Source organism: Protomyctophum parallelum, assembly GCF_964188405.1.
Source record: "Protomyctophum parallelum genome assembly, chromosome: 2".
Taxonomy (NCBI): domain Eukaryota; kingdom Metazoa; phylum Chordata; class Actinopteri; order Myctophiformes; family Myctophidae; genus Protomyctophum; species Protomyctophum parallelum.
This window is the reverse complement of record NC_139699.1, coordinates 23,351,024-23,376,386: the sequence shown is the minus strand read 5'-3', so window position 1 is coordinate 23,376,386 and position 25,363 is coordinate 23,351,024. Positions and strand designations below refer to the sequence as shown.

The window sequence follows — 25,363 nt, the reverse complement described above, 5'->3', positions numbered from 1 at the left end:
AGTCTGGGACTATAGCCCCCATGAGCTGAGTAACGGAAGCTGCCATTTCCGTTCACGAAAATATTCATACTCATGACAGCTCTTCCATTGGCCCAGACTGTATGATGAAGCTTTTGGAAATCGCGGAGGCAACAGTCTGGTAATGCGAGACTATGAAGAGTGAAGACCCTAACAGGAGCCCTCGTACAAGGTTTCTTTGACTATGCATTCACCTCCTGGTACCAAAGTACCTCTAAAGGCTCATTCATAGTCTGGATTTTCGGTGATGAGGTGAGTAAAAACAGAGAGAAGGGCGGTGGCGGTGGTTTGCTCTTCACCGCGGCTCATGACGTCATGTTGTAGTTCCAGACTATGTAAATCCAGACTATGAATGAGCCTTAAGGCCCTTTAAACAAGGCTCCAGACTTCCCAAAACAAACTGGTCAGGCTACTACTTGGCCTCACTCCCCAAACGCATCTCACCCCTCCCCACATTGACAGGCTGGAATGGCTTAGGGTTGAGTACGACAGAGTACAGCATCTTGCAATGGGTCTGGTCCACAAGATTCGCTACACCACCAAGATACCCATGTACCTGTTTAAATACTTCCACACCCACAACACCAGAGGGAGTTCAACAAACCATGTGCAAACCAGATTCGACACAAACAAGGGACTAAATTAATTTCGCTCCTATGCCACCAAAATGTGGAACGCCCTACCAACAGTCATTAAGACATGTGAATCCCTTGACTCCTTCAAAACTGCTCTCAAAGGGCACCTACGGACGGCTGCAATTCGAAACTGGCCCCTGTAAAATCTGAATCCACCACCCACCCCTTTTCCCACTCACTGTATGTTTCTTTTCCCTTTTTACCTCCTCTATGATGATTTCCTGTTTTGACTATATAGTTGTGTATATTCATACTTCTCTAAATGTTTTGATGAATTGAAAATGGTGGGCCCTATTGTAAACAAGTGTAATGCTTTATGGTGTCGTCCACTCACAGTTAACCGTTTTTGTATTGAGTTGTACTTGAAATGTACTGTAATTCTTTAATCAATCAATGATTGATTGATTGATTGATTGATTGATTGATTGATTGATTTATTGATTTATTGATTGATTGATTCAAATTGAAACCAGCATTCACATCATTGGTGTAATGTCACTGTTCTGTCACTTGGTGGAAACAAAGCTTCAATGTTTAAACAAGGCTGGAGGCAGGAGAACCAGGCCAGCAGAATGCACTCACAATAACAATGGCTTGAATGATAACATTGCTGCTGCACCGACATATGATATGCATGAGTTATATAGTTAGTGATACTATTAGATAGTGATTGTAAACCTGGCTTCTGTTTGTAAAGATGCAGATGGTCCTAGCATGTACTTCCATCCATCCGCTGCGGTACAATGTTCTCGAAAAATACATTGCAGCCAGGGAACCGATCAAAAGCCACGTGCGTCGACCCGACGAATGAGAAAGCACGTAGATCCACGCGCTACGACAACAACCAATCAACAGCTCGGCTGATTACAGCTGCGGAAGCGTTAACACGGAAGGGGAGAACGCCAGGCAGCAACTAACTGTCAGGACGCTTTTTAACTCATATCCATACTAAACCAGTGGTCTCTCCACTCCGTCAACATAAAAAAATAGTCTGCTGCATAACGCGAGAAGCATGGAGAACGGGGAGGCTGTTATACGCACGTTACGCGCGGCGGAGATGCCACTCTTCTGGCTGGGAGCGCTGACCGCGGCCTGGATGGCGTTCAGCGGCGTGTACAGCCTGCTGGCCGGTCTCAGGGTGTGGGCTCTGGGCAACGGGAGCGCCGTGACCCCCAAACGGCTCGGGAAGTGGGCAGGTCAGTGAGTGAGCAGCTAGACGCGCAGTGTTGGTCTGCTGTTGGAACTTGGAAGAATAAACTAACAAAGTCCAGTGTGGTGGTGGTTCTCAAACTCATCATAGCCCTGAAACATGGCTGTCATAATCAGTCATGATGCGACTTCACCCTGCTTTGAGCGCCTTGCAACATTTACAAGGTTAACGTCTACCTAAACGTTCCGATTTCAAATATGAAGTCCCCACCCCCGGGTCCACTGATGTTAGAATTTTGTACGGGCGGGTATTAGCACTCGTGCTATCCGTATTCTGCAATAAAATTCATGTTAAGCCGACCGCCGGCCAGTTTCTCAGTTTTTTCACATGCTTTCTATACGTGCCCCTATCGGTTGGGAAGTGTATTGCACTCTGATACAGAATTATAATTTATTGGCCACCGATCGGATTAAAACGCATTTTATTGAAGAATATGGAATTAATACATTAATTAATGAATGCCGCCCGTGCAAAATGCCAACATCCACCAACCCGACCCCCATCTGAAGATGTTTTGTGCCAGGGACTCCCTGAAGGCAAGAGATGAAATAAATAATAAATATTCAAAAAATGTCAATACTTTTAATTTAAGATTTGTTTTTGTTTTTAAGTTAAAGCTTCGAGCTGGTAGATCTGCTATTTGGATCCGCCCCATGGACCCCACTTTTTTTGAGAACCATCGACATAAGTCAAAGTAGCAATACCACAAATTAAGACATACTCGTTACAAGAAAAAGTCCTGTATTCAAAATGTTACTTGAGTACAAAGTAGAAAAGTGTTGACATCACCAAACAAAGTAGGCTACTCATTCTGCAGAATGGCCCAGTTCACTATCCTCATCATTGGAATTATAGCATGAATAGCCTATTTGATTTGTTGACTTTGCTGTTGTAATTGCAATTTTGAAATGACACAATAGTTTGTGCACGTGCACTGTCGTGCAGGATGTCATGTTTGCCTTTATCTGCCCATAATGCTGCTACAGTATACTGTGCTTCTTTGGGAATATAAATCATAGGCTGCATGTTATTGCATAGGATATTGTATTTTATTCAAGTTTATTTTTCTTGATGCCTACTAGTACCCATAATGTAAATTCTGGTTATGCCACTGGGTGGAGAGTTGATCTAAAACAGTTGTAACCAATATGCAGCCCGTGGACCAGAACTGGCCCTTGAGTGATACTATCTGGCCTGGTAAATGATGTTGCAAATAATTTACAATATTTTCTGACTGTCCCACATAATGTCCAAATTGAGAATCTATACCTGAAGACTGCTTTTATCCGTGTTGAGAGAGTGACAGGCAGGTGGTTCACATTATTTCTCCAAGAAAAGCCTTTGTGTCGACTGTTCCAGTGGTTTTCAGTTAAAAAGTAAGCCTACGTCAGAATTGTACAAAAGCATACTTGAGTGAATCTACTTGTTAGTTACGTTCTAGCCTCGGTACCAGGCTTTCATTTTTGTTGGTGCAAAAATTTAAAGCCTGGAGGAACGCATTGGCCGCTCTGGTCTAAAAGTGGGAGTCAACCCTTCCGGGTGGGCGTCGCTCCAAATTATGTGACGTAGCGCTGCACTAGGGGGGAGAGGAAGGGCCAGGGGTGACGGACAGATCGATGAGATCTAATCAGGGCGTGCGCAAATCTCAGCCGCGACCCGCCCCTCTAGACCAGAAACCTAACACGTTAGCTCAGGCTAGTTACGTTCCACTGTCTGGCCTATTCATAACTTTGTCTGATTCGTTTTTGCCCATCGTTAATACGTTGAAAACAGAGATCAGAGGTCTCACTCATATACATATGGAGTCATCTGTCTCTATACTGTATACATTACCTTCTGACTTATGATTGATTTAACTGTCTGTGACTGTAAGACAGACACTACAGACAGAGCAGCGGTGGCCGAACGGTTTGCGGAGCCGTCTTGATACCGGAAGGTCGCAAGTTCGAATCCCCGGACAGACCGGCACGTTAAAATTACCACCGCTGAAGTGCCCTTGAGCAAGGCATTGAACCCCTACCATGAAATGTTCTATGAGCAGGGTGTGGCTGTAAACAAGCATCTCGAGCTTAGTCCACTTCCCTGGGTAAACAAAGAACTTTGCGTTTGCTTTGCTTTGCTTTGCTTTGCTTTGCTTAGCCAGTTCAGAACAAAACCAAATGTGGTCAATATTTATTCATAATAAATGCTGCTCACTGTGGGCTTGTAGATCGGTTGTTTTCGATGAAGAGGTTTGGGTGTGTAGAGGAGGGAAATACTAGCTGACCTATTATCGAGCCCTGGGAGGAATGTAGAATGGGAATTCTGGATCAATCAGTAATTGATGAGGCAAATGGAGACCTCATTCCAAGATGGGTTATTATTCATCAAACCCTGTACTTGTAAGTAAGTAACATTTCATAATCGTTACAACTCAGACATTACTTTGCATGGGTTCTTATTCTTTGTTTTGTCTCTTGACAAACTTAGCACATCACCATTGGGTTCTTATTCGTGTTGTCCTTTGACCCACAGCCAGCCTTTGACAAACGTAACAGATCACCATTGCATAATTATTACAGTGATTGCACACGTATTACATGGCTCAATGCTGATAAGACTGCTGCATTGGCACGTTCCATGCACATGTTGCGACTTCAGGTCGCATTCACTATGAAAACGTGCATTTCCCGACAGTCCATCTGTCTGTCCGTCATCTCACAATGGTCATGCCTCACGACATCACGTGACATCAGGGATGGAGATCCCTGATGTCACCCTTTTGATCTCCATATTCCACATGTTGATCTGACCTCATCAAACCCTGTACACTCAATGCACGCTCCATATATACACTCCATATATACACACACACACACACACACACACACACACACACACACACAGCTAGGGCTGTAAAACACTGGGGGCAAGCTGCTCCAGAGCCTGTCTAATGCTATATGGTGCAATGTTGAGTACAGGCCTACTTAGTGCGGCTGCTTAGCTCCTGAATACACAAGAATCGTTCAGTTTGTGATAAAAGCATGAAATTTGGTACACTTATAGCCAAAGGCATTACCAAAAGATTTGGATGTGGAGGCATCTTGAATTTTCATCACGGCGCCCATGGCAGCCATTTTTCAAAATGGCCGCCAGCAACAACTGTTTTCTAATGAGTGATGGATATAAAATGATATTGCTGACACAATTTGTTGAATTTATTTGCCATAAGTACTTGGTAATGTGTTTTTGGGATAATCGAACATTCTCATTGAAAATTCAAAATGGCCGCCATCTTTTCTAGCTGGTTAGTTATGGATGATCTCTGTGTCGAATTATACATTTTTGTTGATGCAAAATTTGAATTAGGAACTTTAGAATTTCTAAAGAACTTCCTTCTATCTCATAAGACTCATTAAAGATAGAGTGCTGTGATTCCCCCCCCCCTGCCCCCCCTATAAAACATCTTCATGTACTATATGATTATACTAGGAGGAAGATTTATTTCTTCTTTCTATTTTATTTTTCAGTGTACAGAAAGTGTTCAAATTATGTTTTCATGTGAGTTTTCAACAGCTCATTAAGTATACCTGGTTATCACCTTAGCACCACCCACCTGAACTTAATTAAGCCTCGCCCACAGTGTTGTATGATAATGGGAAAGGGGTTAGGGTTATGATGTCACACAAATGGTGTATTTTCGATTAATTGGGCCTTTTGACTCAAATGCTTTCAGCTTTCAGGAAGAAACCAAAAATACACAGAAGACATATGCTATTTGAATATTCTAACCACATCTGGGGGTCTATTAGAGTAATGTTAACGCCATAGACACATACAAAACAGAAAAAGTACAAAAACTCCATCTTTAAGTGAAGCCAAACCTAGGGTGTTGCTGTTGCACAGGGAAGACTATTCACACTCACCTTCACAGAAATGGAGGGCTATCAGTGTGCACTGTAAGTTGTAAATGAGCTTTTTTGCACTTGCACTGCCCAACACAAACCTTACTGTACATTTTCAAGAGATGTTCATACCTGGTCTGACCTGCATATAATAGAATAGTCCCCACTCCTTTAGGATGTTTGTTGTCACATATGTAATATGTATAGGCCTATACCCTATTATAGTATGCACATAGGTGAGATTCGTCCTCTACATAACAACTAGGAGCATTGAACAGCCATTACCTTATGTGGTATGTCATTTGAGCCCGACGACAGTTTCAACAGGACATGTATAATCTCAGGAAACAGTCTTTTTCCCATGGCCATCAAAGCTTGATACAGTGTGACAACCCATATATCAGCCCCATAGGGGCAGCAGTGGCTCAGGAGGTAGAGTGTCCGTTTCGAAAGTGGAAGGTCCGGAGTTCGATCCCCGGCTCCCCCAAAAGTAAATGTTGAAGTGTCCTTGAGAAAGACACTGAACCCCAAATTGCTCTCGATGAGCAGGTTCTTGCATGGATTCCTCCGGCATTGGTGTATGAATGTGTGTGTGAATAGGTGAATGTAGCACAATCTCTGTAAAACGTCTTGGATAAAGGCGCAATATACATGCACCACTTATACTTATAGTCAGAACCATAGTCAGTATTAAAGGAGCATCCGTCTTATACGGAACTACTGAGGGGGTTGATCCCGTGGTTAGACCTGGCCTACGCGCTGTTGTTATTGATGTACTGTTCGCTGTGTATGAGTGCTCCAAGGATGCAACACAGGCAGCTCCTCATGAGTTTAAAGATTTATTGCTTCACCGTGCAGTACAGCATCTGCGTAATTTCATAAACAGACCATAATTAGAACAAACAATGAATGATATTTCAGACAGACAAACATTCGCCCCCCCCCCCCCCCCCCCCACCAGTGTTTCAACAGCATAACATACCTGCGGTCGAAAACCATTGCCCTTCCGGGTCAATCTCCCTACCAGTTCCAGTGAACCAGACGCTTATAAAGCCAACAGCGCCACCCCATGGTCACACAAATATATTTGGACAATTCCACTCATTTGGCCGTTACAGTCAGTATACCATAGAGTCAGCACCAGATTCAGGACCATAGAAGTCAGTATACCAGAGTCAGGACCATAGTCAGTATACCATAGTCAGCACCAGAGTCAGCACCATAGACAGCAGAGTCAGCACCATAGACAGTATACCATAGTCATTGCCGTAGAGTCAGCACACAGCACCATAGTCATTACCGTAGACATAGCGCCATAGTCATTGCCATAGATAGAGTCAGCACCATAAGCAATTGCCGATACTTAGCAGCCCATTAAATTGCAGCAGGGCTATGGCAGGAGAAAGCACGCAAACTACCAGTGTTCCATGCATTGACGGGTTGTGACACTGTGTCAATGTGTTAATATTGAATTGTAGTAATCAATATTCATTTTGGACACTTTTACACACCCCTAATTAATAAATGGGAAACATATATTATCTGAACATTTTCAGTCAAGTTGTGGTGGAATCCATGCCAATGAATTAGCCCTTCGCTAAACCCCACTCCAAAAAGCGACTGTCTAATGCCAATCCAAATGCTAACCGTTAAGGATGGCAAGCTTTCGTCACCTCATAGCAGTCAGTGTTATTTTGCATGGCTGTGTTGTTGAACACATACACAGCTTAAGGTCGGGAAAGTGGCGGTCGTAAGTTGATTGAGTAGCATACTGTTTCACCCTCTAACATTTCATATTTCTAGTTTATTGAAATGTCCATTTCCAAATTTACATTTGTCCAGTGCATATGCAGGCCTAATTGATTAGATTTAGAAGACATTTTGAAGCTCTTGCTACTGAAACTATCAATTATTTTTATGGAGAAATCCTGTAATTTACCATGCATCTCAATGGGTGAGAAGGACGGCTTGCCATATGTGTAAGAAAGGGCTCAAATGAAGCCCTGGGACATGATTTCCGCCTGTTACCTGGCAGAATCTTAAAATACACCCTTCAAAGAAAAAACAGGTGGTGATAAAGAAAATCCCTACCCCATCTGTGTCTCAGAGGAGGGCTGTGGACAGTTCAGAAACCCGCCGCCTCAATGTGAAATCCTCCAAGGTAATACAAACTGCAGGCTTTCTATTACTGGAAAGTGTGTATGCTACAATCAAAGCCATTGTTCTCACGTTAATACAAATCTAAATGGAAACGGTGAAATCTTGTTGGAAAAAAACCCTGCCTATTGATCTCACTGGTAGGCTGGTTTAACCAATTTTCTCATGATCATTAGTGGAGACAAATTATATGAACTAAGAATTGAAGATGGATTGAAAATGGGTGAAGTCGTCAACATCATAGTCATAGACAATAAAGGGGAAATGCTCACTCACCCTGTTTTGTGGGGTATAAACTGGGCTGGCTAATCTTACGATTGGATTATGACCAGTAAGGATTATCAAATTAGGCAGTTGACTGTCCATCTGCACATTCTGGTCATTGATTGGACTTTTGAGCAGGGCAGGCTGTTTGCTTATTGATGGCACAACATGCTTTGTCATGATGCCAAGCCAGGATAAGTGTGGGACCGGCGATACACGTTGCCTTTATCAGTATATTAGTAGCAGAGTTGGGGTCCGTTACTCAAAAAAGTAATGCACAATTATATTTGGCCGAGTACCCCCAGAAAGGTCCACAGATGTGTCCATTATCAATAATCTGCGTTTTGCAATGCACTGCTCTAAGTGTGAACAACTTATTTTTCATTTCACTAAGTCTTTATTTTTTATTTTTGTATTAATTAATTGAAAGAATTAATTAATTATTATTACATTTTATTCTTGCATTGAAATATGGAGGTTTCTGCCCGACGGTAACGTTAAGAAAAAAGTCCATCCATCCCACTGCAGCCATTCACATTACCACACATCCATCACATTACCACACATCCATCCCACTGTAGCCATTCACATTGGTTTTACATTACTTGCGTTACTGTATCAGGATGTTGTAACGTAGCCCTGGAATATGATGCCAGTAGCATCAATCATTTAGTGAGGCAGCCAATGATAGATGCTGCTTAGCCGGGCAGGGGTTCTCAACCTGTGGGCTGGGATATGTTTTTGGCCATCATCAACCTTGTCAGTAAGGACAAGAGATGACACTGTGCACAGATGTCTGGGGTCTCCTGGCTGTCTGTTCACAATAACGTTCTCACATTTATTATAATTCTCTTGTTTACAAAGTGGTAGAAGCCGTCTGTATACTACAGTCTATAAAAGTTGAAAATGAAAAAAAGAAAACCCACACACCCGTGTGTGTGTGTGTGTGTGTGTGTGTGTGTGTGTGTGTGTGTGTGTGTGTGTGTGTGTGTGTGTGTGTGTGTGTGTGTGTGTGTGTGTGTGTGTGTGTGTGTGTGTGTGTGTGTGTGTGTGTGTGTGTGTGTGTGTGTGTGTGTGTGTGTGTGTGTGTGTGTGTGTGTAAAAAAACAGTAACTTCACTTTCTCCCCTTCTAGTTGTGACTGGAGCCACAGATGGAATCGGAAAAGCCTACGCGGAGGAGGTAAGACTCACTGCGGTTTTACTCGGCACGCTGGGGGTTAAATTATGGCAAATCAATGTCACCATTATATTTTGCCTTGATTACGCAATGGTTCCCAAACTGGGGGCCGGGATTCCCCATCGGGGTCCCAAAATTATTTTGGGGGTCCCCAGATGATTAGCTCAATGTAAAACATTGTTTTGTCACTGACTCAACAGTAAACAAACCAACATACAGTATGAAGTGTATACACTGTATCTGCACATCTCTAAAGTGACAATTTAAGGACTCTTAAGACTTTTAAATACCTCTAAAATGAAAATAATAAGACCATTATTGCGTTAAAAGTAACCAAGAAGCTATATTATAACATTGCAAGGCGTTTTTCACAATATGTACTGTATCTGGAACCGAGTGAAACACAATGTAATGCCTCAACTCCTTCAATTCCATGTGCTTGTCAGGGTGGGTGTCCCAGTTCGCTTCACCTCCCAATGTATGAATGAATAGACCATTGTAAGCGCATGTAGTGCATAGAAAAGCGTTATAAAAATGCAATCCATTATTATTAGTATTATTATTATTATTAAATATGATTATGTTGAAGGGTCACAGCCTGACATGTTTGGGAACCCGTGGGTTTTTCTTTTGCATGTACAGTACACAGACATTTCAAGTAGATGCTCTAGTCTGGAGTCTATAGTAAACAATATTCTGTGTTGTCTCCTCCTGGTGGTGTGTGTGTGCTATTGCAGCTGGCTCGCAGGGGTTTTTCCATTGTACTGATCAGTCGCTCTCAGGACAAGCTGGATGACGTGTCCAAGTCCATTGGTGAGTGTGTGTGTGTGTGTGTGTGTGTGCACGTGTGCTTGCGTGCGCTACACCCAGCATTCCACCCTACTCTCCCACCTTATACTGGTGATATTACACCTGTATATCTGTTCTTAAAGGTGTGGAAATATATTGATTCCAAGATGATGACGATCGCCATATTGCGTATGTGAATCGATGGAGGGATGTTACATTACTTAACCGTTAAATTATTACTATATTATTTATTATTATACAATTATTACTAGGGCAGGGCTTGGGCGATAACCAAGGAAACTAAGTGAGTATATTGTATCTTTTCCCTTTTTTGCTTCCCATATGATGAATTCCTGTTCTGTACTTTAGCTACATAGAAATGTCTATTTGTATGTCTCTAAATGTCTGTATGTCTTTAAATGTTTTGATGAATTGAACAATGTGGACCCTGTTGTAAACAAGTGTAATGCTTAATTGGGTCGTCCACTCACAGTTGACAGTCTTTGTATTGAGTTTGTGCTTAAAATGTACTGTAAATTCTACAAACTGTTAATAAATATTTCAATCAATCAATCAATCAAAGTATAACTTGTTAGTTTGGGCCTATAGGTTGCCTCCTAAATGTCATCAGATCTAAAAGCTCAGAAACACCATGCATATCGTTGTTACTTGTTGGCTTGTAAATCAGTAATTGTTTTGGAGCACCAAGTTGCTGGGTAGCTCGGAGCTGGCTGCCCAGAACCGATAACCTGAGAACCAAAGTTACCAAACGAGGCCGACTTGTCCCTCTGGTCGGATCGGTTTCAATCGAAATGAACCGGCTGTGTCAGTCATACTAGCCCTAACCCTACGCCACAATATACTATTAAAATAATAATCTGTATATAGAAACGGATAGCACGTAGGCATTTAACCTAGCATCTGTCTAAATAACCTTTATCTCTTCCTTTGTCTCAACCTTTTCCTCCACTTATCACCTCTTTTCTTTAATCCCCCCTCCCCCCCCCCCCCTTCAGAGAGCAAATGTGGTGTCGAGACCAAAACCATTGCGGCAGACTTCAGTGCGGTAAACATCTACTCCAACATCGAAGCAGGCCTTGCAGGGCTGGAGATCGGTGTGCTGGGTAAGTATCAGTGTAGGGCAAGTGACGCTGGAAGTTGTTGTGAGTTTGGTTGAACCGACCGTGTGGTCTTAAGAATCTCCCTATAACTAAGGGAGTGACTGAGGGATCGGTTCAGTTGAGTGAGGTGCTCGGAGAACTAGATGACACTAGGCAGTTACAATTTAAGGACCTTTAACTCTCTTTAACGCCTAAAAAAGAGAAGAAATACTTTACTTACTACATCAAAAGTAATCAAAAACTACACTATAAAATTGTCAAAATTTTGAAATATCAAGCCAATGAAAATAGCCAATCTGCAAGCTCACAACCGCGTCGTGATCTGCTATTTTCACAATATTTGAGAGACAGCGAACTCCATCGGCGACCGCGACCTCCTGCCATGATCTTTGGTCATGACCTTTGACCTTGTCGGTGGAACCGAGGCAAACTAAATGTAATGCCTCAACTCCTACAATTCCAAGTGCATGTCAGAGTGGGGCGGTCTCCAGTTCAAATATGACTATTTTGGCCTGAAGTGGTTGAGAACCACTGGCCTATTACACAACAAGTTCTGAAGTTCATTACACACATAGAGAAATATAATGCAGTCCTGGACACATGACGTGGCCAGAAGATATGATACACGACAAGAACAGAATGAGTAGGAATAGAATGCATCATTGTGCACAAATCCGTTTATCCAATAATATAGTTCATGGTATCAAAAGGCATGAGTATTTGCTTACACAGATGAGATTGATTCAACACATGTATATACTGGGTCAAGAAGATGCACGAGTACTTGTGACGGCCAGAGTCACAAGTGACTCTTAAGTGACTCTTAATTGAATAATTAACAGGCCATCACCAGGTAACGATGATTGACACCTGGCAATCTCCCTACTCAGGTTATAGTTGCCACAGGTGTGTCACTCTGGGTGTGAGAAAACAGTTTGTGTGCTGGCAGCAGCTCTGAAGGACAGTGTCCAGCACTCTGCACTCTTCTCTACCCGTTTGTTTATTTTTAGCTCGAGTTAGAGCATGTTTAGAAACGTATGCACCCACTGCAGAAGAAGGCCTGCCGTCGAAACTCTTCAAACTCCTCTGTGATAAAATCCAGGGAGGAGAAGTAAACGGAGGAGGTGAATTGCTGCAGGAGGCTTGTTTGCCTCTGTTTGAGTGACCGAGTGGGACATTAAAACACACTCACAGGTAACCCAGACAAACACTAACATTTGGACAACAAACAATAACATTTGGACGACAAACAATAACATTGGGACAAAAAAAAAACACTTCATTACCAGCAAGGACAAACAATAACATTGGGACAAAAAAACACTTCATTACCAGCAAGAGGATCTTTATTTTGTTTGTCATTGACTGAACTCACAAAGACCGGTTTTGTTGGCTTTCCAAGGAGGGGTGAATTTAACCCCATTTGTACACAAAAGTTTCAGTTGAACATTTATTGAACATATCATTTTGGGGGTTTTCATGATTTGTTGCTTTTTCGTTATATGAATATTGAATGCCATTTCCTGCTTTTGTTGTTTTATTTAAATGTTGTAACCTAACCCATAACCCCTGGTTTCAATATAAATTCTGTTCTAATCCATCACATTTAAGGGTTCTTTATCTTTTATTGAGTCCTTTGTCAGTTTCCTCGAACCACCTGGCTACATTAAAAAAAGGAGAGGCTAAGTCCTCTCTGGTAGGTACACACCTGCCTGGCACCCCAAGCTACTGAGGAAACCGTTACATACTATAGAGTTGAATGGGAGAAGTATAGGCTGCTGGGGGCTCCTTACTGACAGGTGAACCAAAAACAGTGACAACACTGAGAGGACTATTAATTGGCATAACCAATACATTGGGAGAAGAAAGTGGTACAAATAACTGGCTGCTCTATGTTATTTTTATTTATTTTTAAATAATACTACCGGTAATTATTTACACAGAGTAGAAAACACTTAACAAAACACCTAGATTTCCTAAGTTGGCATTTTGCTGGCCATGCTGGCTTGTGTGGTGGACATCTTTGTAAAGAATATTCTTTTTACCACGGAAATGCAAAATGGGTGGATATTACCAGAAACACATAACGGGCTAGCCCTGAAGGACCATAAGAGGTCTGGAACCGTCCATTACGGGTCGATTTGGTTCCATTTGTACACTCTGTGAGTGGTGCAACTCTCCCCCCCCCCCCCCCCCCCCCCCCTCTCTCTCATATTAGCAGGGAACAGTACAGCAATATCTCTCTCTCTCTGTTTCTGTACAACAGCGCCCCTACTGGTACTAATAGTCATACTCATGCTCATTAACACATACATAGGATGACGACACATAGGCGGACACGGACATTGCTGTTCCTTGCACCACTCAAATGCCACAGGCATGACCAATTCTTGCCATGGACACAATTACGGACATATTGATAACCATGGCCTCAGAGAAATGGCACTGATGCCAAATGTTGTGTATCCTTCATTTGGTAGCTGTATATCTAGTGTTTTGAATGTCATGATACTATAAGTTCTCTTTTTGTCAACAGTGAACAATGTTGGAATCTCCTATTCCTATCCTGAATTCTTCCTCGAAGTCCCAAATCTAGACACCGTAAGTTGGATAGTGTATTGCTGTCATCGCTGTAATGAAGAGCTCCAAAACAAAATACAACAAACCAACTTTTTTCTGGTTGAAGAAGCTATTGCCTCTTTAATATCACACTATAACCACAGTCTAAGAAGTGATGTGGTTCCTGTTAATCTGCTTTTTCTGTTCTCCAGTTCATCGACACCATGGTCAACATTAACATCACATCTGTGTGCCAGGTGAGCGATCTGACTGCATGTGTCACATACATCATAGTTCCTTGTAACAAGGAAGGTAAGCAATATACAATCTTACAATTTAGGAATTTAGTGGATGCTCTTTATCCAGAGTGACACAGTACTACTTGTCTAAGTTAAGTCTTTAATTGTCATCACCAGGCCGAAGGCATGGGGAGAGAGTATGTTTTGCACTACGTCCGTCCGTGTTTCCGTCCGTCTACGTACAGCTAATCCCCGGCACCGTTGGCCCGCTCGCTGCCAAACTTTGCATACACGTACTCCCTGCATGCTAATTCCGAACATTGCCCTATTAGAGTGCCACCAGGAGGCACATTTAATGTGTTGCTAGAACCATTGAAGTTTCTCGATCCATTCCTCTATTTTATCTTTGTCCACCTAAATTTAAATTGCCACCCTTTTCTGCCCCACGGAGGCCAATTTGGCCCGGGTCCTTGTATACGGAAATGCTGGTCACAAGCAGGCGGTGCAGTACGGGGACTGGCACAGCTTAAGCTTATGATGTGAAATGCTTATACTTGGCCTGCAGGTGGTGGTAGAGGAAAGTGCATTCAGTTGGTTAGGGTTCATTCAGCACAGATGCAGAACAATACAGTAAATAAATAATTTCACAGTTTCAAATCTACAACAAAGCTGAAATAACAAAAACAACATGGGGGTGCTGCTATGATTTCCACCAATTAATTGTTGTACTGCTACATTGACCGCTACAATAACCTTAATAATAGAGAAAATACATCACAAATAAATACTGAAACCAGATATAATCATTAAGGAAAGTTTATGCATGCACTATGTGTATGCATATGTATGTGTATCATATTGTGACTCATAGGAATAGACTGTGACAACCAGGTATAGTCTGGTGACCACCGGAGAGACGGGTGACAGCCGGAATGTTGAAGGCACCCCGGGAGCAGTATGGGTTGGCGCCCCAGCCTACATTCTCCGTGAGGAGGAAGCCCAAAAACCTTCGAAGAGGCCTTTAGGAGGGACATTCGAACCGCAAGTGGAGCCTGCAGTGCAACCGTTGCCCAGGTGGAGCCTGCAGAACCATTCCAGCTCAAGAATCCACCACTCCTGAATGAAGTGTCTGGTGCTGGGAGTCTGGCACAGGTCCGCACAGGTCCTCGCTGTACTGGTGGGAGCAGGAGTGGACCTGGTGAGACGTAGGAGGGGCCCGGACAGGAGGCAACCCACAGAGCCTAGTCCCTCCATATGCCAGAATAGTACCTCTCAGTCCCGGCATAGTAGTTCCGGAGTGGTTCCAACGGATTGTGTGGCACTGGTCTTTCCCTAGTTCCCTGATCGAGGGTAGCTACTGGGAAGTACGTCGGGACTTGATCACCCCGGCTGGGTCACCTGAGGGGTATGTTTGCGAGACCCGAAACCCCGATGACCTTGGGATACATCACTGAAGATGCGTCCCAGTTGCATCCATGCAATGTATTTTCGTTCTGTACTATGTAAACAAAAAAAAATTCAGCAATTCAGTTGCAAAAAAGAAGACGACAACTTTATTTTAATATATAATTTGAGGACCCCCCCCAAAATAATTTCGGGACCCACCGAGGGGTCGCAACCCCCAAGGTTGAGAACACCTGCTGTACTGCTACATTGTTGCTCATTGCGGTACTGTACAGACTGTATGTACTCTCCTGTACTGCTAACATTTGTTTCTCATGCCGTTTCTCTCTGTCCTTTTCCAGATGACTCGTATCGTTCTGCCCCGAATGGTGGATAGGTATGTGTCCTTCATTCATGATGTTTTTAATATCTTAACATTAGCTACACCAGTATATATTTTATTGATTGCGTTGATCTACCTAGTACCTTGTCAGATTAGCTCAATTTATACTCCATTGCACAGTGGTGTTACTTGCCAAAAAGAACGGCTGTACAAGCTACAAACACTGCTATCTTTGCATCAGTTGTTTTTGGCAAGTGACACGTTATCAAGTATAAATTAGGCTAAGGGTTGCTATGAAAGTAAATGATGGCTGAATTGAACCTGATTGTTCCATTGGCTGTTTTTAGGAAGAAGGGAGCCATCCTCAACATCTCATCTGGAAGCGGCATGTATCCTGTCCCCTTGCTTACTGTCTACTCTGCATCTAAGGCAAGTACCTAAAACTATGATGAAAAATATCTGGCGATTTACATTTTTGGAAAAGTGAGGACGCAAATTGTGATTGGACAGAATGAAAAGATGATGACGATGATAATAGCGCCCCTCACTTCACATGGGTGTGATTTTCTTCACTGACGAAAACTAAACAAAAACTAAACTACCAGTAATAAATACTAACTAAAACGGAATCAAAATTTGCTGTCAAAATCAACACTGCTTATGACATACACACACACATGACACATAATGCCATACTGTAGATGCAAACTTTTCATATCGCTGGCAAACAAAACTGTTACAATACCACTGGTATTCAACATTTATGACATTATTAACCTTGTGTTTGTTTTGATTTTTTTGACATACCTTTCTTTGTATTATTCTGTAGGCATTTGTGGACTTCTTTTCACGAGGGCTTGATGCTGAATACAAGAAGAAGGGCATTATTATCCAGGTAGAAAACTTCTGGCTGTCTTGTGGTGCAGAAGAAATGGTTCTGGTCAATGCTGGGACAATGCAATACTACTGCGTGGTAGGGCATTAACGACTTGAGATTTTCCAAGTCGACTTGTCAGAATATGACACAGTGGCATATGTCACGTGCCACTGGTACGCGAGAGGGGAATTCCAAGTTTTGCGTTGTTTAAAAATCCATTTGAAAACACTGAGAAAAGAGGACAAACACCAGACCTGATGGCCGTTGCGTGTAGAGCGCGACGCTCAATCACCCATTGGAATTAAAATGCTTGCCTATCAGGCTGCCTTTATATCCTACTCGTCTCTTTGAAAACGCTTCTGATTGTGATTGTGGATGGCGGGGGGCAGACGGACGACGGGGACCAAACGGCGGTGAAAAGTTGGCTCGTCCGTTCACTGACTGATTTATAAACGGCTTCGAGTCAGTGTTACTTCCATGTTGCGTAGCGTGGAGGGTTTCCATCCCTGGCAGAGTCTAACCAAAGATTGCTTTCTTTACTTACTTGTGTAACTGTACCAATCAAAGTTACTTCCTTGTGTAACACCCTGGAATCAAAACCCAGGTCTCCTGCTTGGAAAGCCAACATATCGACCACTAGCTGGAAGATGTTAGACTTGGTATACAGCTGTGTTATGTGTACAGTACTGTACGGTACCAATCAAAGTTCCCTCCTCGCTCCATGTGTTGTGTGTGTGTACCGATCAAGTTGCCGTTCTCCTTTTGCAGAGTGTTTTGCCGTTTTTCGTTGCTACCAAGCTGAGCAAAATCAGGAAGCCCACGCTGGACAAGCCCAGTCCAGAGCGCTATGTGGCGGCCGAGCTGCGCACCGTGGGCCTCCAGAGCCAGACCAACGGCTACCTGCCCCACGCCGTCATGGTGAGTACCCTATACTATACAGTACAGTGGGCCTCCAGAGCCAGACCAACGGCTACCTGCCCCACGCCGTCATGGTGAGTACCCTATACTATACAGTACAGTGGGCCTCCAGAGCCAGACCAACGGCTACCTGCCCCACGCCGTCATGGTGAGTACCCTATACTGATTTTGACAGTCAGTCTTTTGGATAAAACTTCATATAGTTTTAGTCATATTTTAGTCACTTCAAATGTAAAAATTTTGGTCTAGTTTTAGTCGATTAAATATTGATTGAAATATTTATTAACAGTTTGCAGAATTACAGTACAATTCAAGCACAACTCAATACAAAGACTGTTAACTGTGAGTGACGACCCAATAAAGCATTACACTTGTTTACAAGAGGGTCCACCTTGTTCAATTCATCAAAACATTTAGAGACGTACAAATATACACTTCTATAAAGCCAAAGAACAGAACAGGAATTCATCATAAAGGAGGTCAAAAGGGAAAAGAAACATATACAGTGAGGGGGAAAAAGGGGTTGGCGGTGGGGGGGGGATTCAGATTTTACGGTGGCCAGTTTCGAATTGCAGCCGTCCGTAGGTGCCCTTAGAGAACGGATTTGGAGGGGTCAAGGGATTTGCATGTCTTAATGACTGTTGGTAGGGCGTTCCACATTTTGGTGGCATAAGAGTGAAAATAATGTAGTCCCTTGTTTGTGTCGAATCTGGGTTGCACATGGTTTGTTGCACTCCCTCTGGTGTTGTGGGTGCGGACTTCGTTAACATTAAGGAAGTATTTAGACAGGTACATGGGTATCTTGGTGGTGTATCGAATCTTGTGGACCAGTAATTGCAAGATGCTGTACTCTGTCGTCGACCCTAAGCCATTCCAGCCTGTTAAAGTGGGCAGGGGTGAGGTGGGTTCGGGGTGTGAGGCCAAGTATGAGCCTGACAAGTTTGTTTTGGGAAGTCTGGAGCCTTGTTTTAAGGGCCTTTGAGGTGCATGCATAGTCAAAGATACCTTGTACGAGGGCTCCTGTTAGGGTCTTCAAGGTGTTGTTGTTGACCAGTGAGGAGATCCTGTAAAGGAATCTTGTTCTTTGGTTGACTTTTTTGATTACGTTGGTGGCCATTTTATCACCATATCATAATCATACGATGTTAGTCGACTAAATACCATACGATTTTAGTCGACTAAATCTACAGTTGATTTTGGGCCTTGATGGCGTCGCAATGCCTGATTAGTGATTTTACACTTGGTTGAGCTTGTAGATGTACTATTTTCAATGCCTGAGCCCAACCAAACATAAAATGATCTCTTCTCCACTAGTCCCTCCCTAACATTTTAGTCTAATTTTTCTTTTTCTTTTTTAAGAAATTATCAGTATATTTATTTAGTCATTTTATTTCGGTTTTAATTTGTTTTCTTCAGTGGAAAGGTAGTCGACAGACATTTCTCGTCATGGTTTTAGTCAACAAAATCAACACTGATACTATGTGTGCAGGGGTCATCGCCATGTTGGCTTGTGGTGGACATTTTTTATCAAAATTATATTTTTGCCACAGAAACCATGACCATAACAGGATTGTAACTCTGAGTGTACAAATGGAACCAAAGTTACCTTTAAGGGTGGTCCTTGAAAATAAACATCTGAGAACCACTTTAGTGGACTCCTAAGGTGCCATAGTGTCGTAGTAAATCGGTGTCATACATATTCTGAAGAAAACTTGGAGAATTGACATTCAGTAATTGGAAAGTGCAGGAATTTTGAATCGTAAAATGTGTAAGAACCTTGTCAGTGACAGGCGAGTGGCTAGGTGGGGAGCCATGAGCAATATGACATATTGCCATAGCAACAAGCATGTGATCCCGTAAAATGGTCAAGTTCGTGCTAATTTCACACGCATGCATTCAATTCAATAATATGATAGCAGTCCATGGTCATGCTCTGTGAGGAGGCCTGGTCCACGGTCACACCTGGCAGTCAGTTGGGGGTCCATATTAGAGGTCCACGGAACGTCAGAGTGGAATACAAAAGAGACTCCGGGGAGTGGCTCCCCGGATGTTGAGTTAGTGGCAAGCCTTACTGGAGCCTATAGGGGGAGGGCATAGTGACTCGTTCGGTAGGATTTTGGCTTATTTGGACTCTGTCTTCCTGCCTACATGTAGGCTAGTAAGATGCTAGGCTACTTGGCTGCCAGTCTAGTTCGTAAGTTTGCTCGTCAGTGACACTGGTGTGTACACTGCACCGCAGTACACCATCTTTCATCTCTCCTATCTTTGACTTGTCACAACTCTTCTACTCTATGGCTCTGGATCGACGGTGGTATTATTATTCGCCGTTAGAAAATGTTCGGGTGTTCTGATCTGATAGCTGCCTCCCCTCCCCTCGCGTCAAAACATTTCTCAATGTTTACGTCTTATTTGATGAGAAGACATGTGGACATATCCTTATGGAACCAGGGAGAGGGGGAGTGACGAGTGATCAGTCAAACATGTGTTCTCTCCGCAGTAAATAAATAAATAGCAGTGTTATGGTGTACCGTGTCCGTGACCACGACGCAGATCTGTCTGTATGCGATCTGACCATTATTATTTTGATTACACTGTCATGCTCGTTTGAGGACACGTAGAGAGCAGAGCATACATGTTTGGGAATGTTGCTGAAGGTTGTTATTTTGTCCGCTGACACCCAAATAAAAGAAACCATACAAAGTGTATTTATTTGATATCTCCGACAGTAAACGCACTGCAACGCTACAATGGAAGCATAATTTTGACGGCCCGCGGTGGAATGGACAAGTTTGTTATTTTGTCATCTGACACCCAAACCATACAGTGTTTATTTAATTATTTTATATCTACAATGGTATATGTCTCCACAGTGAGGCTGGAAAATGTAGCCGCCCTATAGCAGCCTACTACTATAGCCTACTAACCTACTGGTACGCAGAAAAAACACGGTCTTTGAGATTTGTTTGATGTGGGATTTAAAGGACATCTTGGTCAAAGGTAAGTTAGGCAACTCCCAGATTCTTTACAGTGGCCTTGGAGGCCAAGGTAATGCCATCTAGGGTAAAGTTCTCGTTTGTCTCTTAGGGGCAATTACGATAACTTCCGTTTTATCAGAGTTGAGTATAGGTAATTACGGGTCATCCAACTCTTTGTCTTTAAGAAGACATGCTTGAAGTTTGACTAGACACACACACACACACACACACACACACACACACTTATGTGCAAAGAGTTGTGCCGTCAAGATTGTATCTAAAGATAGACAAAATACTGACACTCTGTGTGACACAAACATATCGTCTCTGTCTGGTGGAAATCCAAAGCTTTTACTTTTCAGGATTCAAATTCACAACCGGCAAAATTTGCAGATCTACAAGTTCAAAATGCGTCTCTTGTGGATCTGTTACTTTTGTATGGTGCTACTGTAGTGTAATATGATGATGATGAAGTTTAAATATGGAGATAGATATTGTTGCTGTCAGACAGAAAGCTCTATTCACATGAGAGCAGTGCGACGCTGCGGATCCAAGCGCATACGCAGGCGTACTTTCGAACCCTGTGTCAAAATCCCTTAACACCCCGATCGCCCAGGACGAAGTTCTTTTAGTAATAGTCAATTAGTAACACCCAGCGCCCAGGACGAAGATTGATAAAAAAGACGGAGGTTATTGATATCAAAACCGATCGCATCGCTCCACAACCTGGGTGCACCTGTTGCACAACACTTGATGTTGCGCAATAGTGGGACATCATTGAAAATGTCCCCCCCCCTGTTTAGCCGACGAGACCTAAAATCTTAAAACGTGAACAACTCTTGATCTAAATAATAACGTCTAATTCTAAGCAAAAATCATGTATTAGACGGCCCACCGCGGTCCTGTCGCTAGTCGCGGTAGATTTAATCACTGTGTTGTCGTCGATCACCTCTAGAGTGTTTTGGTTACATTTAGCTACTACAGCCACATCCGGGATAACAACCGGTCCGTGGGTAAAAGTGCTCCGCTACTATAAATCGCCGGGCGCTATGATTTAGTGGATTAAATAACCCCGGGTGTTCGAGGTGTTGACTACAGTACATGATATTTTACAATTTACATTCATATCACATGACTGTGTTGCTTTTCCTCAAAGCATTTTTGGCAAGCGACACTGTCCGTCATACCAAGAGTATATAAACATGGCTTTTGTGTTCCCTCTACAGGGCTGGGTGACCACGGCTGTGCTGCCCGCCACACTGGTCACCAGCTACGTGATGGGCCTGCACCTGTCCATGCGTGCGCGCTACCTCAAGAAGCAGAAACAGGGTTAGAAGACCTCAGAGCCGCGAGTGACCCACGAGAAAGAGAGGACCAAACCAAACTATGGGAATGAATGAATTAATGGTCCAGCTTGTATCTTCATGGACCCAGAGCAGAACAGATGTGATGTGAACAGAACAGATGTGAATAGAAGAAGAGCTTTAACAAACACTTGAACCTCTAGCCTTCATAACTCTAGTCCCAACTTTTCACAAGGTGACATAACACATTTCCTGTTGCAGATAATTTTCCTACGGTCTGGGAAACCATTTGTTTGTTTAAAAAAAATCCCCTTTTGTTTTTACCTCTTGTGGCTCCACCTCCTTTTTGGTGTACAAGCAGGAACTTGTGTTTGGCTCCTCCCCTTTCTTAGTCCAGTTCCTCCTGTGTGCTTTTGTGTTTTCCTACTAACACTACATGTTTAGGGCTGAGGTGCTGACAGATTCCGCTGTTGGCAGAAAAAGGGTATGCCATCTTCTGGACTACAGTTATGGACAGACCCTATTCTGGGGCCCCAACATTTTGTGAACATAGTCGATGTATATGGCTATTTACGGCAAAGATACAGTGTTTAGACAGTGTTTATAGTGGAAAGGGTCAGGCCTATATAAGTTGAACACTCAAAGGGATCAACTTTATGACTTCCGAGCCCTAAACTTGCATACTTCAAATAACCCACGATAAAATTACATAACACACTGCTTTAAATATGTGATGCAAGTTAATTAATATGAATGGTTGGGTTGGGTGTGTGTTTGTGTGCTTGTGTTTGTCGGACACTGGAGTTGTTCTTTGATTGTTATTGACATCGATTTTTGGAACTTAACTTTCTTAATTTGTTAAAAGTAATCGACATGTTAACAAGAATTAATTGGGGGAACATTGTTTTGTAAACTGGTCCAGGCATATCATACTTGATGGCAATTGTACCTTTTATAATGTATCATTTCTAACGTGTGGCCGTAATGTTTATCTTCTTACAAATTACTCGCACAGCTACAATTTACAACCTCCACTTTGATGATAATTGCTTCTCAAACTAAATTGGCCCAGGGCTCTAAATAACCTTTTCATGCACGGCACCCCTGACTTACATTTACTTTACAGTACCTTCCATTTAGGTCAAACATGTAAATCCTCTCTCCTAAGATACAATGTCACGAGGAAAATAGAATGTTTCCATTAGGACAGATTTAAAATATATGTTATACTATATAAGTGGTTCAACTGAAGTGATGTTGATAAATTCAAATTTTTATCATGATGAATTCCAAATAATAAAGTAGGCACTCATGCACTTGTCGCCTGCCCTAGTGTCATAATAGGCGATTCCATGGTGAAAATAGCAGACCTCCACCTTGTGTGGTATGTAGATCAACAATGTTGGGCAAAGACAGTATAGTGTGTAGAGACTTTGGGGACGTAGTGTAGATCCATGGTGCACCGTGGTCAACGAGGTATAAAGGTTTATGTGGTTAATGACAGCACGTACGTTGATGTAACATCAATTCTTTGTTTTTCTTTCTTTTGGAAACCTATGGTGGATGGACGGACCACATGGCTAATAATTTATAGAATATGGGAATATATTCTCACACACAAAAAAAACATTCTATTTCCACACTGTAATATTCACAACACACACATACAAACACACACACACACACCACCTCCTAAATAACTTCCATCCCATTAGAGATGCTCCGATAATCGGCCGGTGATCGGCCATATCGGCCAATATTCACTCTGATCGGTAATCTGGGATCGGCAATTTACCCTATCTGAAGGGTAAATTGACCAGAAACTGGTCTTTTACACCATTTAAGTGGTATAAATGTCAACCAGATATAGTATAACATCATTTAGCATTTTTGTGACGGGCCTAAACATTCTCCCCTTCCTCCCCACACACAGAAACAGTTTTGATGTGGGTTTTGACATATAATCATTTTGGAAATATTAAAATTTGCAACATTTCACAAGATCGGTATCGGACCTATCGGCATCGGCTGATCATGAGAAAAACAATCGGTATCGGTCACAAAAAACCTGATTGGAGCATCCCTACATGTCATACATAAACAAACTATTTTGAAGTGTTCATATGACATTCTTAAACTCACAAATATTTCCGTTTCAACCATTTGTTTTTCTGTTTGTGTCCACACGTATACAAACTATTGATAGTTCATTGCTGTCGGGCAGAATTGGGCACCTCTTATGACCATATTCCATATATTTTTTAATGCTGTTCATGTTTGGAGCTTTCACATCTGCAACTTTTACTACTTCTGAATGTTAACCTTGAAGAGTAACAGTTTTGGACATATGAGGTTTCCACCTGACAGACGATATACTATTGATTGTACTGTGGAGGATTTCATTATCACTTTGAGGTGGGGACTTTTGTGTGCATATGTATGGTGATTTACTCTGCGTCTGCTCAAATACTGTATTGGTATGACTACTACTGCACTGCATATGAAGCCTTTACAGTACGCCATTCATCTTGTTGTGCAGCTTATCAATAAATATGCTTTTCAAATGTTTAAATAAAACAATACATTTGTTTTACTGTACTGTACTTGATATGAGGTCTAGATATGAATGCAGAATTACTGATTTTTATTGAATACACTTCAACAGTTTGCCAAAAGTACAGTTATACAATAATGCCAAAGGATAACACAAAAGCCCAGATAGCTTGTTTCCATTGGCCTATAAGAGCAGTAAACATTTACATTAAAACTGGGGTGTTATTTATTTTTGGCAAGCTAGAAGATTTGTCTATAGGTGCTCTTTTATGGTGGTTTTGAAGGAGGGTAGGAGTATGAGGTTGTCAAAATGACATTGGATGAGTGCAGCAGGCCTCCAGCCTCAGTTAGGTCTGTCACCATTCCAAATTTAAGGATTTATGATTAATTGTCACAAATAATTGTGATTAACAATTTCATTGTGTGTTTTGGTTTATTCTTTTGCATTGAACATAGGAACGTTATCTATTTGTATTCTTGTTTGCCTTTTAGGCTTCGTAATTACTTGCACAGGGCAGATTATGACATATAAATTGGACAAAGAAATCATTTAGCTATTTATTTAAATAGCTATTTTTGAAAAATCTAAAATTCTCAACATGGAAAACGATTCATGATTATGCCAAACATGATTTCGATTATCTCAAATAATTGTAATTAATAATGTAATAATTGAGGCCTGCCCTCGTATACTTTACTATACCAACATAGAGATCCTGCCCAAAGAATATTCTTTGGTTGACTTCTTGATTTGTTTCCATTTTATCACCGGAGATTGTTATCTAAAATACAACCCCGTCAGAATCTGTAGCTAATCTATTCTTTCCTTGTAATAACTTTGTCACCCACTCTGGTGTAAGGTCTTGGGGTTAATTCTGGAACCAAAAAAGAATGGATTCAGTTTTAACTATGTGCAATACAGGATATGCGCATTAAGTGAGTGGCAAATCGAGTGG

At 42.2% G+C, this 25,363-nt stretch overlaps 1 protein-coding gene across 1 annotated transcript; it reads left to right on the top strand.

Annotated features, from left to right (window-relative positions):
* Positions 1-1,534: 1,534 nt before the first annotated feature.
* Positions 1,535-24,413, top strand: hsd17b12b (hydroxysteroid (17-beta) dehydrogenase 12b). Its single transcript, XM_083793292.1, has 11 exons — positions 1,535-1,849; positions 9,303-9,349; positions 10,084-10,159; positions 11,152-11,259; positions 13,793-13,857; positions 14,028-14,072; positions 15,800-15,834; positions 16,128-16,209; positions 16,610-16,675; positions 17,426-17,575; positions 21,777-24,413. Exons 1-11 carry the CDS (start codon positions 1,666-1,668, stop codon positions 21,882-21,884), a joined length of 966 nt encoding a protein of 321 aa, XP_083649418.1. The 5' UTR covers positions 1,535-1,665; the 3' UTR covers positions 21,885-24,413.
* The last annotated feature ends 950 nt before the right edge of the window (positions 24,414-25,363 follow it).

What these genes read in the sequence shown, in the direction of transcription:
- hsd17b12b (XM_083793292.1), top strand. Translation starts at nt 1,666, where the DNA reads ATGGAGAACGGGGAGGCTGTTATACGCACGTTACGCGCGGCGGAGATG. An exon ending in AAGTCCCAAATCTAGACACC is followed by an intron (nt 13,858 to 14,027) that starts GTAAGTTGGATA and finishes TCTGTTCTCCAG; the next exon opens with TTCATCGACACCATGGTCAA. An exon ending in CTGCCCCGAATGGTGGATAG is followed by an intron (nt 15,835 to 16,127) that starts GTATGTGTCCTT and finishes GGCTGTTTTTAG; the next exon opens with GAAGAAGGGAGCCATCCTCA.